Source organism: Protomyctophum bolini, assembly GCF_963924005.1.
Source record: "Protomyctophum bolini genome assembly, chromosome: 1".
In the NCBI taxonomy this organism is placed as follows: Eukaryota; Metazoa; Chordata; class Actinopteri; order Myctophiformes; family Myctophidae; genus Protomyctophum; species Protomyctophum bolini.
The window spans coordinates 53,088,199-53,101,552 of NC_137862.1; the positions used below are offsets into that span (position 1 = coordinate 53,088,199).

Here is a 13,354-nt window from a genome sequence, read left to right on the forward strand (position 1 = left end):
AAAAGACTGTCATCGACCAAAGTCAAGAAAAAAGAAAAAAAAAACATATAGCAACAGCAATACAATAAAATCAAAAACAATATATAAAAACAATACATCAAGTGTCAAGTGGGTACATATGAATATAATAGGCACTAAGGTAAGAGGTGCTCAAAATAAAAAGGTTGGAGATTAAACTGGGTTGTGATTAAAAGCTATAGGTCGAAAAAATGGGTTTTAAGCAGAGACTTAAAAGTCTCAATGGACTGACTGGGCGGATCTGATGTGGAGAGGAAGGCTATTCCAGAGCCTAGGGGGCAGCCACAGTAAAAGCACGGTCTCCCCTGGTTTTTAGTAGGTGTCACGCCTCGCTCCTCTGCCTTTGTATTCGAGCGTTGACTTAGGTCCAAACCACTGGACTATTATGTGGCTTGACCTTAATTGTTTTATGTTCAGTATTGTGCCATGTCCTGTTCTGTTTGGTTTTCTGTTACTGTTGGTTTTGTGTATCTTATTTTGTAGTATGGTCCCTAGTGTTTCCTGTCTGCCTAGTTTCTGTTCTCTACCTTGTCTCACCTACCTTGTGATGTGTCAGTGTTTTCACCTGTGTCCTCTTTGTCCTGTTAGCCTATCCTGTGTTTGATTGTATCTTGAGTTCACCTGTGTCTAGTTAGTCTTTGTCTATTTATATACCCCCAGTTTGTTCAGTCCCTTGTCAGATCGTCATTTCATGTCAAGAGTGTCTACTGTGTACTTATTTTGCCTGCCCCATTTTATGGGAAGTTTAAGTCATTGTTTAATAAACATCCTGAACTGTGAATCCTGCCTTTTGGTCGTACTGCTTTTGGGTCCTCTGAACGCACCCTGACAGTAGGGCTCTTTTGGGGGTCAAAAGTGACCTCAGGGCTCCGATCGGCTTATGGTGTTGGAGAAGTTCTGCCAAATAAGAGGGGGCCAGTCCATTGAGGGATTTAAAAGCAATTATCAAGATTTTAAAATCAATTATGTCTTATTCTGTGTATATGCACTTACAGCAGATATGTGTGAAAGCCTTAGCGAACCGAATGTTCGCACAACGAGTTTGTGACTTGGCTTCTTATAAAAAATAAGTTCCAATCCGTCTCTGGTACACTTGCTGACCAAAGTGTTTCTTGAGCTGCTCCCCATAACAATTTGAGGTGTATGATATCTTATTTCAATCTCTTTTCTATTTCATTTTATGTTGTTCAGTCAGCCGTTTTGACACTTTCTATCACCTTCTATTGCTTTCTGCCAAAGGTAATCAGGTGGAAAACATCTGAAAAGCCATTCTGCACACTGGGAGATAGTACTGTAGCTAATGTTAACAGATAGGGTCAATATTCGGTCAACATGTCATATACCGATCTACATGTTCTCTTAATATACAACGCAGTGGCGTGTGTCAGGTGTGTGTGCGTGCGTGCGTGTCATTATTTTGATGTGTATGCATATGTGCATGGGTGCACGTGTGTAACTTCCACACTCACTGACTCCACATGCTCCACACCAAGGGTCTTCAACATGGGCTCCCGGGTCCAGGACCCATAGGGGGTCCTTATAGATCTCAGGCAGACCTCAGGCTTTGTTCACATTATAGGCTATAGCCTACTGTATATGGCAGTGGTTCCCAAACCTTTTCATGTCAAGGACCCCCAAATTGACACTAATTAGCCCCGCGGACACCCATTTGAAAAATATATGCCAGGGACCTCCATATAAGAGATGATTTGTACGGCTCTAGCAGTGATTCTCAACCTGTTTAATTTCAAGGACCCCCCAGTTTGACATGCATTAGTCTACGGACCCCCATTTAATGGCATTTCTATCTCTGATACTTATATTGTAAAATCAACTCTGAGAGCGTACAAATGGAACCAAATGGACCAGTTAGGGTCCAATTGGTCCCATTTGTCCCATTTGTACACTCTCTGAGTTACTATCCCATAAGGGTCCATTTGGTTACAAACTATCATTTAGCTGGGGACCCCCTGGAACTCCCTCAAGGACTCCTAGGGGTCCCCGGACCCCACTTTGGGAACCACTGGTATATGGGACTCCCTCTTTCATTGGTGTGTCGCCCAGGTTGTGCCTAACCTTTAACTTCTCAGACACTACGCCTCAAACCTCACAGAAACTATGCCTATAAACCCTAACCTTTAACTTCACAGACGCTACGCCTCAAACCTCACAGAAACTATGCCTATAAACCCTAACCTTAACGTCACAGAAATGATGCCTAAACCTATAACCTATAAACTGGCAGCATCAACATTTAAAACACACGGCCTGCCTGCATGGTGTCATGACTCGTGACAACCTCAAACTTTACAACAACTGACACACTGCATGCACGAGAGCTATTAACCACAAAGCACTCAACAAACACTCACCTAAATTGGTGCAATGTATCAAAGGATTACAATAAATCATTTTGTAATTACCTTTTTCCCCACAATGTTATCTGAACAAATACATGGAAAGTGCCAGACTGAATTATCGTTCTTCCAGGGTATTCTTTATTCATAAGAGCCCGTTCTTTTTGGCAGAAGCATTAAAAAGTGTCATAATTGCATGCATGTATTCTACTGATAGCACTTTAACACCCTTTAACACTTGGCTGTGACAGCTAGGCAACTCAGAGGTACGTATACTCAAGTACTACGTAGGCCTATAATGTTTAATTTATTTATTATTATTTCAACATTGCAATACTTTTGTCAGCCCTCAAGCGTAAAGCGGAGATGGGAGGTTGATTTAAATCAATCCTTTACTGACAGCGAATGGAAGAGGATTCTACGGAACTCAAATAAGATGTCCCGTGAACTTAGAACCAGATTAGTTCAATTTAATGATATAATGAATAGAGTCTATTGGACTCCGACAAGATTGTTCAAGGCTAAGCTCAGAGAGAGTCCTGCTGGAGGTGGAGGGCAGCGGTGGCCGAACGGTTTGCGGAGCGGTCTTGATATCGGAAAGGTCGCTAGTTCGTATCCCCGGACCGGCACGTTAAAATTACCACCGCTGAAGTGCCCTTGGACAAGGCATTGAACCCCTACCATGAAATGTTCTATGAGCAGGGCCTGGCTGTAAACAAGTTCTTGAGCTTAGTCCAGTTACCCTGGGTAAACATACATTTCCTTTCCTTTCAGGTGTGGTGAGGACCCCGGTACACTTATTAATGTATTGTGGGAGTGCCCTAGGGTACAGACGCTATGGTGTGCTATTCATGAGAATATAATGCAAATCACGAACCATGATATTCCTACCTGCTCTGTTTATTCTGGGTGATCCATCGCCATTAAAACACCTCCCCGCACGTCTAGCTGACTGGATGCATACAGCATTAATGGTGGGCAGGAAAATCATTTTGTTAAGGAATGGAAGTCTGAGGATTTGCCTCCAGCACATGCATGCATGGTTCACTCAGCTTGGTATTGTGGCTGCTTTTATTTGGAGAAGTTATCTGGGTCAATATCAAATTGCGGGAGTTTTGAAGTCCGAGGGATGTAACTTGTATGTACTTTTAGTGAAATTAAAAAAACTAATGCTATTTATGATCATTATGATCATGTCTTTACAAATACTATACTTATTTATACAAATTTTATCATTAATTAATACAAAAATGGCTGGATATCACTAAAATGTCAACTAAGTTACTGTCCGAATGTAATAACAACCATCTTCTAATTAGTTAAACAGCAATAAAATGAGCTTAATCAAAAATTGTTTTGATAATTTTATTTTTATACGGCTAAGATAATCATTTCATATATAACGTTTTTGGCAATATATCAACTATTATATGGAAAATAACACATTTTATCCGTGTCCGAGAAGTCACTGTCAACTAAGTTACCCATTACAAAAACACCTCTCAAGGGGGTGTGTCATTTCTAAATCACATGACCTGCTACACATGATGTCATTAACTACTGATGAACAGACTGGCATGGCTCCAATGTATGTTCTTCCTCCTCTTTCTTCAATATTTAACATGAAGTAGTGTGTGAGTCATGTGTGGAATTATCGCATGTCAACAGTGTTACTACAATATTGTTATAAATAACTTTTAATTTAAACTTTTCTCAAACGTGGATCTAATATTTAGAAGAATCTTTCTGTAAAAATGCCATGTGGTGTTTGGTGATAGGCAGCCATGTTGATTTTAGACCAAAAAACAGCAAATATGTCAACTATGTTACTGTCAACTATGTTACCCTTGTATAGGTAACTTAGTGGACTAAGAGTAACATAGTTGACACTCATGTCATGTTCTTATAGTTTTCAGCAGTTAATTTACTATTCTAACTGTACATTAAATAAAAACACTGTTTTAAATATTAAATAAATAAATAAATATAATAAATATAAGACAAACATGTTTTTCGGGAAAATGTCACGATTATCACCTGCAGAGAAGCAGCTGCGTTGGTAATTTGTCCCCGGCGAGATGCCGACCCTGCAAAAAGGGAGGCATACCCAGGATGCAGACATGCCTCTATAGTAGAGTGTGCCCTCAGACCCCCTGGGGGCTATATTCCTCTCTATGGCTCCATAATCCATTTTGAAAGTCTTACCTTTGATATGGGTTTTCCCTTGACCTGAGAACCCCATGCCACAAATAACTTATCACCCTTCCTGAAGGGAGCAGTTCTGTCCGCATACAGTTTCAATGCCCTAACCGGGTAGATTCAGTCTCCTGTCCTCCACCGAGGAGAACAAAGGCAGATGGAACGCCACTAGGTCGACTGGAGCACTCACAGAGGGGAAATTATTAGGCACGAAAACCAGGTTCGGCCTAATAGACACCCTGAGTTCCCACTAAATCTCATGCAGCTCGGGCTGACCAAGAGTGCATGCATGTCACTAGCACGCTTTGCAGTTGTCAGGGCAACCAATAGAGCGGAAGAAACTTCAGGTCCTGCACCTTCTCCAGCGGCTCAAAAGAATGATGTCATAGGGCATCCAGTACCAGAGTCAGATCCCAGGACGGGACCAGAGATCTGGAAACCGCACAGGCACGCTTGACGCCTCTCTTGAACTGTCGAACCAGCAGGTGTTCTCCCACCATCTTGCTTTATGCCGACATGGTATGCCGAAATGGCTGCCAAGTTGACCTTAACGGAGGCCTTCCAGGCCTCTATCCAGGATCTCCTGCAGGAAGGTCAGAATGTGCACCACCGAGGCCTGGAACGGGACCACCCGATGAGGTCTAGCCGAGCACCAACGTTCAAACATGTTCCAAGCGATGCTGTACTGTTGTCTATAGTCGCCAGGGCCCTGGCGCCTAGAATCATCGCGACGACATTCAGGGGCAGGCCCTCTGCGTTCAGGTTTGACCCCTCACGGGCCAGACCCAGAGGCCCAGGTCCTGTGGATGTGGGTGGAAGATCTTGCGCCCTGCCTGCGTGAGCAGGTCCCTCCATAGGAGGCGCCACCAAGGCTGGTCGTAAAGGAGGGGAAATATTTCTTGCCTCCAGGCTGGAGTCCTCACACTGGCCAGAACGGGAGGAATCAGGTCCAATAGTGAATGCGTAGAGCAGACCCTTGGGCCAGTGCCTGTTCCATGGCATCCAGGCCTAGGGTTGGTGATCCTGCCAGGGAGATAAGGAGTCAAGACTTCTTGTTTTTCTCTGAGGCAACAGGTCCACCTCGGGTGCCCCGAACCTGTCCCATATCTGGGCCGCCACCTCTGCAAAGGACCAGTTGTGGTAACGGAATGCACACCAGTCCCTGTATTCAGGAGTCCCGGACGTGACAGGCCGTGAGTGACAAGAGGTGCTTGTCGCACCACGTCAACAGCCTGTGTGCCAAACATGTGCCAGCTTAGAGACTTCAGTCCCCCTTTCCTGTTGATGTAGCACATGGTCGTAGTGTTCTCGATTCTTACCAGAACATGGCAAACTTGTATGAATGGTTTGAAATGCTTAGGGAAAGAAAAAAAATCAGGAGTTGATGTGGGCAAGCCTCAGGGCTCCATCCTACACACCCCTGGTCATCCTGTCACCGTGGGTGGGCCCCCACCCTGTCAGGCTGGTGACTTTCCTGGCTAGGGCCAATCCCAGGGGGACGCCCTCCATGAGGAATCATCTGTCTACAAGTGTGTAGTCTGCAGTCACTGTCACTCGATGTGAAAGAATAGAATGAAAGTCATCTATTGTCAGCTAAGAGTGTTTTTTTTGTGGTGCAACCACTCCTATAGACAGCTATGCCTATGTGTGTCTCTGGCTGTGTCCGTCCCTGGCTGGCTGGCTAGCTGACTGTGTCCGTCTGAGCACGAAAACTTCCGGGGACCCCCCGGGGACCCCCACACGGAGTTGCACCACTCACTTCACACAACGTTTTCTTTTTGCAGGTTAGGAGCACATTTTACAATGTCTGTAAAATCTGTGTTAATAAACTGGCAAGTGTTCCATGTTAACTATCTGTATTTGTTTGTCAATATATCAAATGGTCTTAATTCAATACACTAAGAGGTGGAATATGCAGTTTGCTAACATACAATAATAATCATGAATTCATTTTATTCATGATTAGGTTATTTGATAAATAAATCATTATACTTTTTCATGTCCAGTCAACTCTGTTACTTTAGTCAACTATGTTACCATGCTGTCAACTAAGTTACCATTAGGTTTTTAAAGAAAAAATATATATAGTTGTTCCATAAACTCCAAGTAAATAACTTAGCAACTTAGTAGCAGTGAAATATGTAGCTCAGTATAATTTTTTCAATAAAATTATCATGAATTTCAGGAGTTTTAGGAGAAAACATCTGGACCGGTAACAGCATTCTGTGAAATTAGGAGGTTTAATGCAAAAAAAACACATTTCCTTTAATAATTGGAGATTATAATTGAAAATGAAGGTAAGCGGACGCATATTCTTCCAAGAACAATGATTTGTTTAAAAATCTGACATTTATCCATATACAGACAATTACAGTTTTTGTCCGTAACATAGTTGACCAAAAATGAGTTACCATCTCTGTTTTTTGATTAAATATCTAAAATCAGAACATGCCTGAGCTTGGCAATTACTGAAAACATAATCTCTAAGGAATACTCTGTAAGATAAAATAATAATATATTAGAAAATAATAACTTTTTTTCCAGAAAATTTTAAACTCAAAAAGTCCCGCAATTTGATATTGATACATCTTTTAAGATGAATAATCAGTTAGATGAATATGATTCGAAGTGGAATGTGTTCCTCAGTCATATGTTGCAGGTCCTTGATGTGATCCATGGTCAGGCATTATGACGTCATGCTGGCACAGGACATACGGAAGCAGACCGTGCAGGTATGTTTTCCGTCATGCTACGAAGCGTATGTCCCATGACGTGATGAAGATATGTACTAATGCCAGGGTATAATTGGTTATCGACGGTGACGTAACGATGCCATGTTTCAGTGTCGGGTGGACTAAAGGTAATGCCCCTATGCCTATATATAGACACCGCTGCCATAACAGGCATAAGTAATCATTACCATACTTCAAAATACTACTTTTTTTCCTCCAAAAGCAACGTACGTAGCAAATAGCTAAACCTAATAATTCAATATTGCAATAACATTATTTCACAGAGAGGCAGAGAGGCTGAAATTTTAAAGTTTGTAGCGGTCTACAGTACTTGCACTAGTGAGCTCTGCTTGCTCACTAGGCCTACTTGTGTGCAACAAGCAAGTATAGGCACTCGACAGAGTGCAGTTCTAGTTTTATAATGTCTTTGTGTTCATACATAATATCCATGCATACGTATTCTGTTGTTTTTTCTGTTTATTTGTAAAACAATCCAAATAAAGTATTGATCATACAAATAAAAATAAATCAATACTTTTACTACCGTATACTTTTACTGCAAATATTGTACTTTTTACTATTTGAAATCTTTGTAGTCACTTTGTCAAAGTCGGTACAAACTCACAACGTGAACATGTTGTCAGCTTGTAGATCTGCTAATTTCAAAAGATTTCTGTACTTTCTGAAAACCATTAGACAGTAGACAGATACTCTTTAGACTGTGGACAGATACAGAAATATCCATGTATGGGCATAAAAGGGACACAGACAGTTGGGTGGAACTCCAACTTCCATCGTTACCGACTCTGTGCTCTATACAGCTGGGCACCGCTCTAGCAGTAGGGCATATATAATGGAAGTGGACAGGTCTCTGATTGTCTGAAACCTTGCCCAAATTTAGGAATACCTCGCTGATGTCACCAGTGAAGAAGAAACATGAAAAGGTGCTTTGTCTCTGACAATGCAGAGACAAGACAATCCTTTTCCCGTTTTCCCTTCACTGGTCCAGGAAACTGTGGCGTCTTGTCGTCATGCTGCAAGGAAGTGTCTCAAATGATACGGAACCCTGCATGTCCTCTGTGCAAGGAAGTGGCTCAGACAATGCCAAACCCACGGCCTGGGAAGATGCCCATGTAGCAGGAGAAGCCGGAAGAAGAGGAGGTGCTGAAGGAGGAGAGGACAATGTTGGCGACAGCGACATTATTAAGTCACCCAGTGACCCTAAACAGTACAGGTACATTGAGCTGGAGAATGGACTGAGAGCGCTGCTCATATCCAACCACACTGGTCCGATGGCAAGGAAGAAGAAGAAAAGGAAGAAGAACGGGCCTTCTGAAAAACCCTCTGCGGCGGCGTTATGCGTCGGCGTGGGCAGCTTCAGTGACCCCGCCGACCTGCCTGGCCTCGCCCACTTCGTGGAACACATGGTGTTCATGGGCAGTGAGAAGTACCCGTCTGAGAACGGACTGGACGCCTTCCTGAAGAAGTGCGGAGGAAGCGGCAACGCCTCCACTGACTGCGAGAGGACCGTCTTCCAGTTCGATGTCCAGAAGATGCACTTCAGAGAGGCCCTGGACAGATGGGCTCAGTTCTTCATCTGTCCCCTGATGAAGAGCGATGCCATCGACAGGGAAGTGGAAGCTGTGGAGAGCGAGTACCAGCTGGCTAAACAGTCAATCTCCCACAGGCAGCGGATGCTGTTTGGCAGCCTGGCCAAACCTGCACACCCCATGGGTAAATTTAACTCGGGAAATGCCCGGACATTGAAGAAAGAGCCGAGGGAGAATGGAGTCAATGTGTATGAACGTCTGCGTGCATTCTGGAAGAGACACTACTCTGCCCATTACATGACACTCGCCGTTCAGTCCCAACATAAACTAGACACTCTGGAGGAATGGGTGCGAGGCATCTTCAGCAAGATTCCCAACAACAACGAGCCCAAGCCGGAATTCTCAGACCTACTGGATCCATTTGACACGCCGGCCTTCAACAAGCTGTACAGGGTGGGGTTGGGGAAAAAGGTCCATGTTTTGAACATCGCCTGGGCCCTCCCCGCTCAGGAGGAGACGCACTACAGAGTGAAGCCTCTCGATTATATCGCATGGCTGGTTGGTCACGAGGGCGCAGGCAGCATCCTCTCTACACTCAGGAGGAAGTGTTGGGCTCTCGGTCTGTCTGTAGGAGCCAGTGAGTCTGGTTTCAACAATAATACCACTTCCTCTATCTTCTCAATTTCCGTCACCCTCACTGACGAGGGCTTTAAATACTTCTACCAGGTGGCTCACCTTGTGTTCCAGTACGTGAGGATGCTGAAGACACTGGGCCCACAGCAAAGAATATATGAGGAGATACAGCAGATTTTAGCCAATGAATTCCACTACGAGGAGCAGACTGACCCTATAGAATATGTGGAGGAGGTCTGTGTGTACATGCAGCTGTTCCCTAAAAAGGACTTCCTGACCGGAGATCAGCTGATGTTCGAGTTCAAACCAGAGGTGATCGATGCGGCTCTCTCACTTCTCGCCCCAGAGAAAGCCAATCTGATGCTGCTGTCATCAGAACACCAGGCCCGAACCACTTCTCCCCACCGGGAGAAGTGGTTCGGCACACATTACGGTGTGGAGGAAATCCCACAGCGGTGGAGGGAGCAGTGGACGGCAGACATGGGGCTGAGTAGTGAGCTGCACCTCCCTGCAGAGAACCAGTTCATTGCCACCGACTTCACCCTGAAGCCCCCTGACATCCCGCACACAGAGTTCCCTGTCAGAATAGCCAACGGAGACAGGGGCTGCCTCTGGTACAAGAGGGACGACAAGTTCAAACTCCCCATGGCTTACATTGTATTTCATCTCATCTCTCCTGTAATTCAGCAATCCGCTAAGAAGTTGGTGTTATTTCACCTGCTGGTAAAAATCCTGACTCATAACCTGGCCGAGCCCGCCTACGTGGCCGATGTGGCCTGCCTAGAGTATGTACTGAAGGCCGGGGAGCACGGCCTGGTCATCAAGGTCAACGGATTCAACCACAAGCTGCCGTTGCTTCTACACCTGATAATCGATCATCTGGCGGAGTTCTCTACCTCCCCTGATGTATTTAGCATGTTCACCGAGCAGCTGACGAAGGCGTACTTCAACGTCCTCGTTAAACGCCGGCAGCTCGCCACGGACGTGCGTCTGGCGATCTTGGAGCACTCTCGCTGGTCCACGGTGGAGACCTACCAGGCTCTGGCAGTGAGTGGAGTGGAGTGACTGTAGAGGAACTGATGGACTTCAGCAAGGCCTTCAAGGCTCAGCTGTACGCAGAGGGACTGGTGCAAGGCAACTTCAATAGTACAGAGTCAGCGCAGTTCCTGCAATATGTCAGAGACAAATTGCAGTTCTCCAAGCTGACAGTAGAGGTGCCCCTGGTGTACAGAGTCGTGGAGCTGCCTCCCAAGCATCACCTGTGCAAGGTCAAATCACTCAACAAGCGCGATGCCAATTCCGAGGTCACAGTTTACCACCAGTCCGGACCTAGAAACCTGAGGGAACACGCTCTCATGGAGCTACTCGTGAAGCACATGGAGGAACCTTGCTTTAACTTCCTGAGAACCAAAGAGACTCTGGGGTACGTCGCCTACCCCTTGTGCAGAATCACTTCAGGGATCCTGGGTTTCTCCGTCACGGTGGTGACCCAGGCCACGAAGTTCAACACGGAGGCGGTGGAGTTGAAGATCGAAGAGTTTTTGGTTTTGTTTGGGGAGATGCTGAGTGCACTCACCGAGGAGGCCTTCGACGCGCAGGTCACCGCCTTGGTGAAGGAGAAGCTGAGCGAGGACACTCACCTGGGGGAGGAGGTGAACAGGAACTGGTACGAGGTGGTCACCCAGCAGTATGTCTTTGACAGGCTCAACGAGGAGGCTGACGCTCTGAAGCAGATGACCCGGGCTGAGCTGGTCTCCTGGTTCCAGGAACACAGAGGGCCGACCAGCCGCAAACTCAGCGTGCACGTGGTGGGATTCGGACCAAAGGAGAACGACAGGAACGTCAACAAAAATATAAAAATTTGTCCAAGCAAGGTGTCCAAGCTCACCTTTCTCCTTGCTTCAGCCAAGATGCGCTATGCCACCACACCCGTCAAGGATGTTGCTGCTTTCACCCAGAACCTGCCCCTCTTCCCCTACAACAAAATCCTCAAATAAACTAAGTAACTTCTGGGTCCCCCCCCCCCCCCCCCCCCCTCCAAAGACATGACGTCACGTGGCAGCCAAGTCGATGGAACTTTAATGTTTGTCTTATTCAGGCGCCCCAAAAAATCTACGTCTATGGACTCTTAATGTTTGTTTACAGCAGTTACACAAACATTGACATCACGTGGCAGCCACAGAGGGTGCCCCTCACTTCACACGAGTGTGATTCTTTTTTAAACAAGCTATTTAGAATTGTGGACTACCTTCAAACCGACAAGGGTGTCAATTTGTAACACATTGTTTTGCTCTGCCAGACATTGGCCCCCCTCAGTGATAATGGCCACACGGCGAGATCGCCGCAATTGTCGGCATGTATCATTCTATCGTGACTCATATATTTCATTGTGAAATCCATGATCTCGACCGTCGAAAAATGATGATGATGATCATGACTTTGACTTGAGCGTATATGGCCTGCTCAGATCTCTCATCAGGTCACGTGTAGGGTGTTTCCACACACGTTTGTTCCATCGTAGACATGCAGAGCAGCTTGTCTAATGTATATCTAACAAACTAATACATAGTTCTTACAGAAATAACATTTAATAAAGGAATAAATTAATGCCTGTATTTTATTTACGAGTGACAATAACAAGCATATAGCCTATTTGCAATGTTATCAATAAACCAAATTGCAGATTTGACTCTGACCTATAGGCTATACAAGTGCTTATGCACCGCTGTAATCTTTTCATGGACAGTGAGGTCTTCAAACTTATAGCTACAGCATATGTCAAAACCAAAACACAGAAACCAAAAACCCTCCCCTGGTTAAATGACCTCACAAGGGAAATAAAAAAAAAGTGCAGAAGAGCCGAACGTCGCTGGCAAAACGATAGGCAAGCTACATCCCTTAACACACTAAAACTCCTTATGACCACCTATCAGAGAGCCGCCAAGGAGGCTAGAAACGCATATTTCTCCCACCTAATCCGCACACAAAGCCATAACCCCACAGTTCTATTCCAGACAATAGATTTAGCAATCGGTCCACCTCCTGCCCAGCCACTATAGAAGCATCACCGCAAAAATGTGAAGAACTTCTCACATACTTCACGACTACAATTGAAGTCATCAGACAACAGATCACCCCAGAGTCCAGAGTCCCTTTCAGTCTGCCCAGTACCCCCAACCTTGTTAACCAGCTTTGACCAGGTCTCACTGTCCACCCTAGAAATGAAACCCTCCACCTGGACTGGCTGGATGAAGCATTCGTACGACGCAGCTATTTATTTTGCTTATGAGAATAATTTTTATATTGTATGCATTGAAGGATGCCGTATAGGTGGTAGTGGCCATCTACTCTCATTTTACCCAGTTATATGCAGTATGTACATAGATAAACTACAACTTGCAACATGCAGTACATTAGATTACATACATTACATGTATTACATGTATGTATTTGATTTTAAATCAAATGATGGGTGAGATGATTTTTTTTACTAGATGGTGGGGTTTGGGGGGATGGGGTATTTATGGTAGTTACTTTTGTTTCTGCTTGTAATCATAATTATGAAAAGAGACACGATTCAGCATTAATTTATTTTCTATTTATTATTAAAGAAAAAAAATATTTATGTGTTTTCAGCACACGTCTAAACTTCATCCTCAGCCGTCAGCAGCCAGTAGCACCTAATATGGGGATTTAGGCGCTACATTTAGTCAGAAAACAGCCTCGGTTCCACGCTGGTTGTCTATTGGGAGGCAACTGACAAGTGGAACCAACGGGCGTTGTTTGGATGTTCCTTGGTTTGGATTGGACTGGACACAGTACACACAGACAGGGCGCGTGTGTGTGTGTGTTTGGCGTGGAGTGC

The 13,354-nt window shown here is 44.9% G+C and overlaps 1 protein-coding gene across 1 annotated transcript; it reads left to right on the forward strand.

The window, feature by feature from the left end:
- Positions 1–8,451: 8,451 nt before the first annotated feature.
- LOC308320848 (nardilysin-like) lies at positions 8,452–11,486 on the forward strand (the record flags this gene model as incomplete). Its single annotated transcript, XM_080771547.1, is given in 2 exon segments — positions 8,452–10,536; positions 10,539–11,486. Coding segments are annotated over 2 exon segments (2,886 nt in total). The 5' UTR covers positions 8,452–8,598.
- Between the last annotated feature and the right edge of the window lie 1,868 nt (positions 11,487–13,354).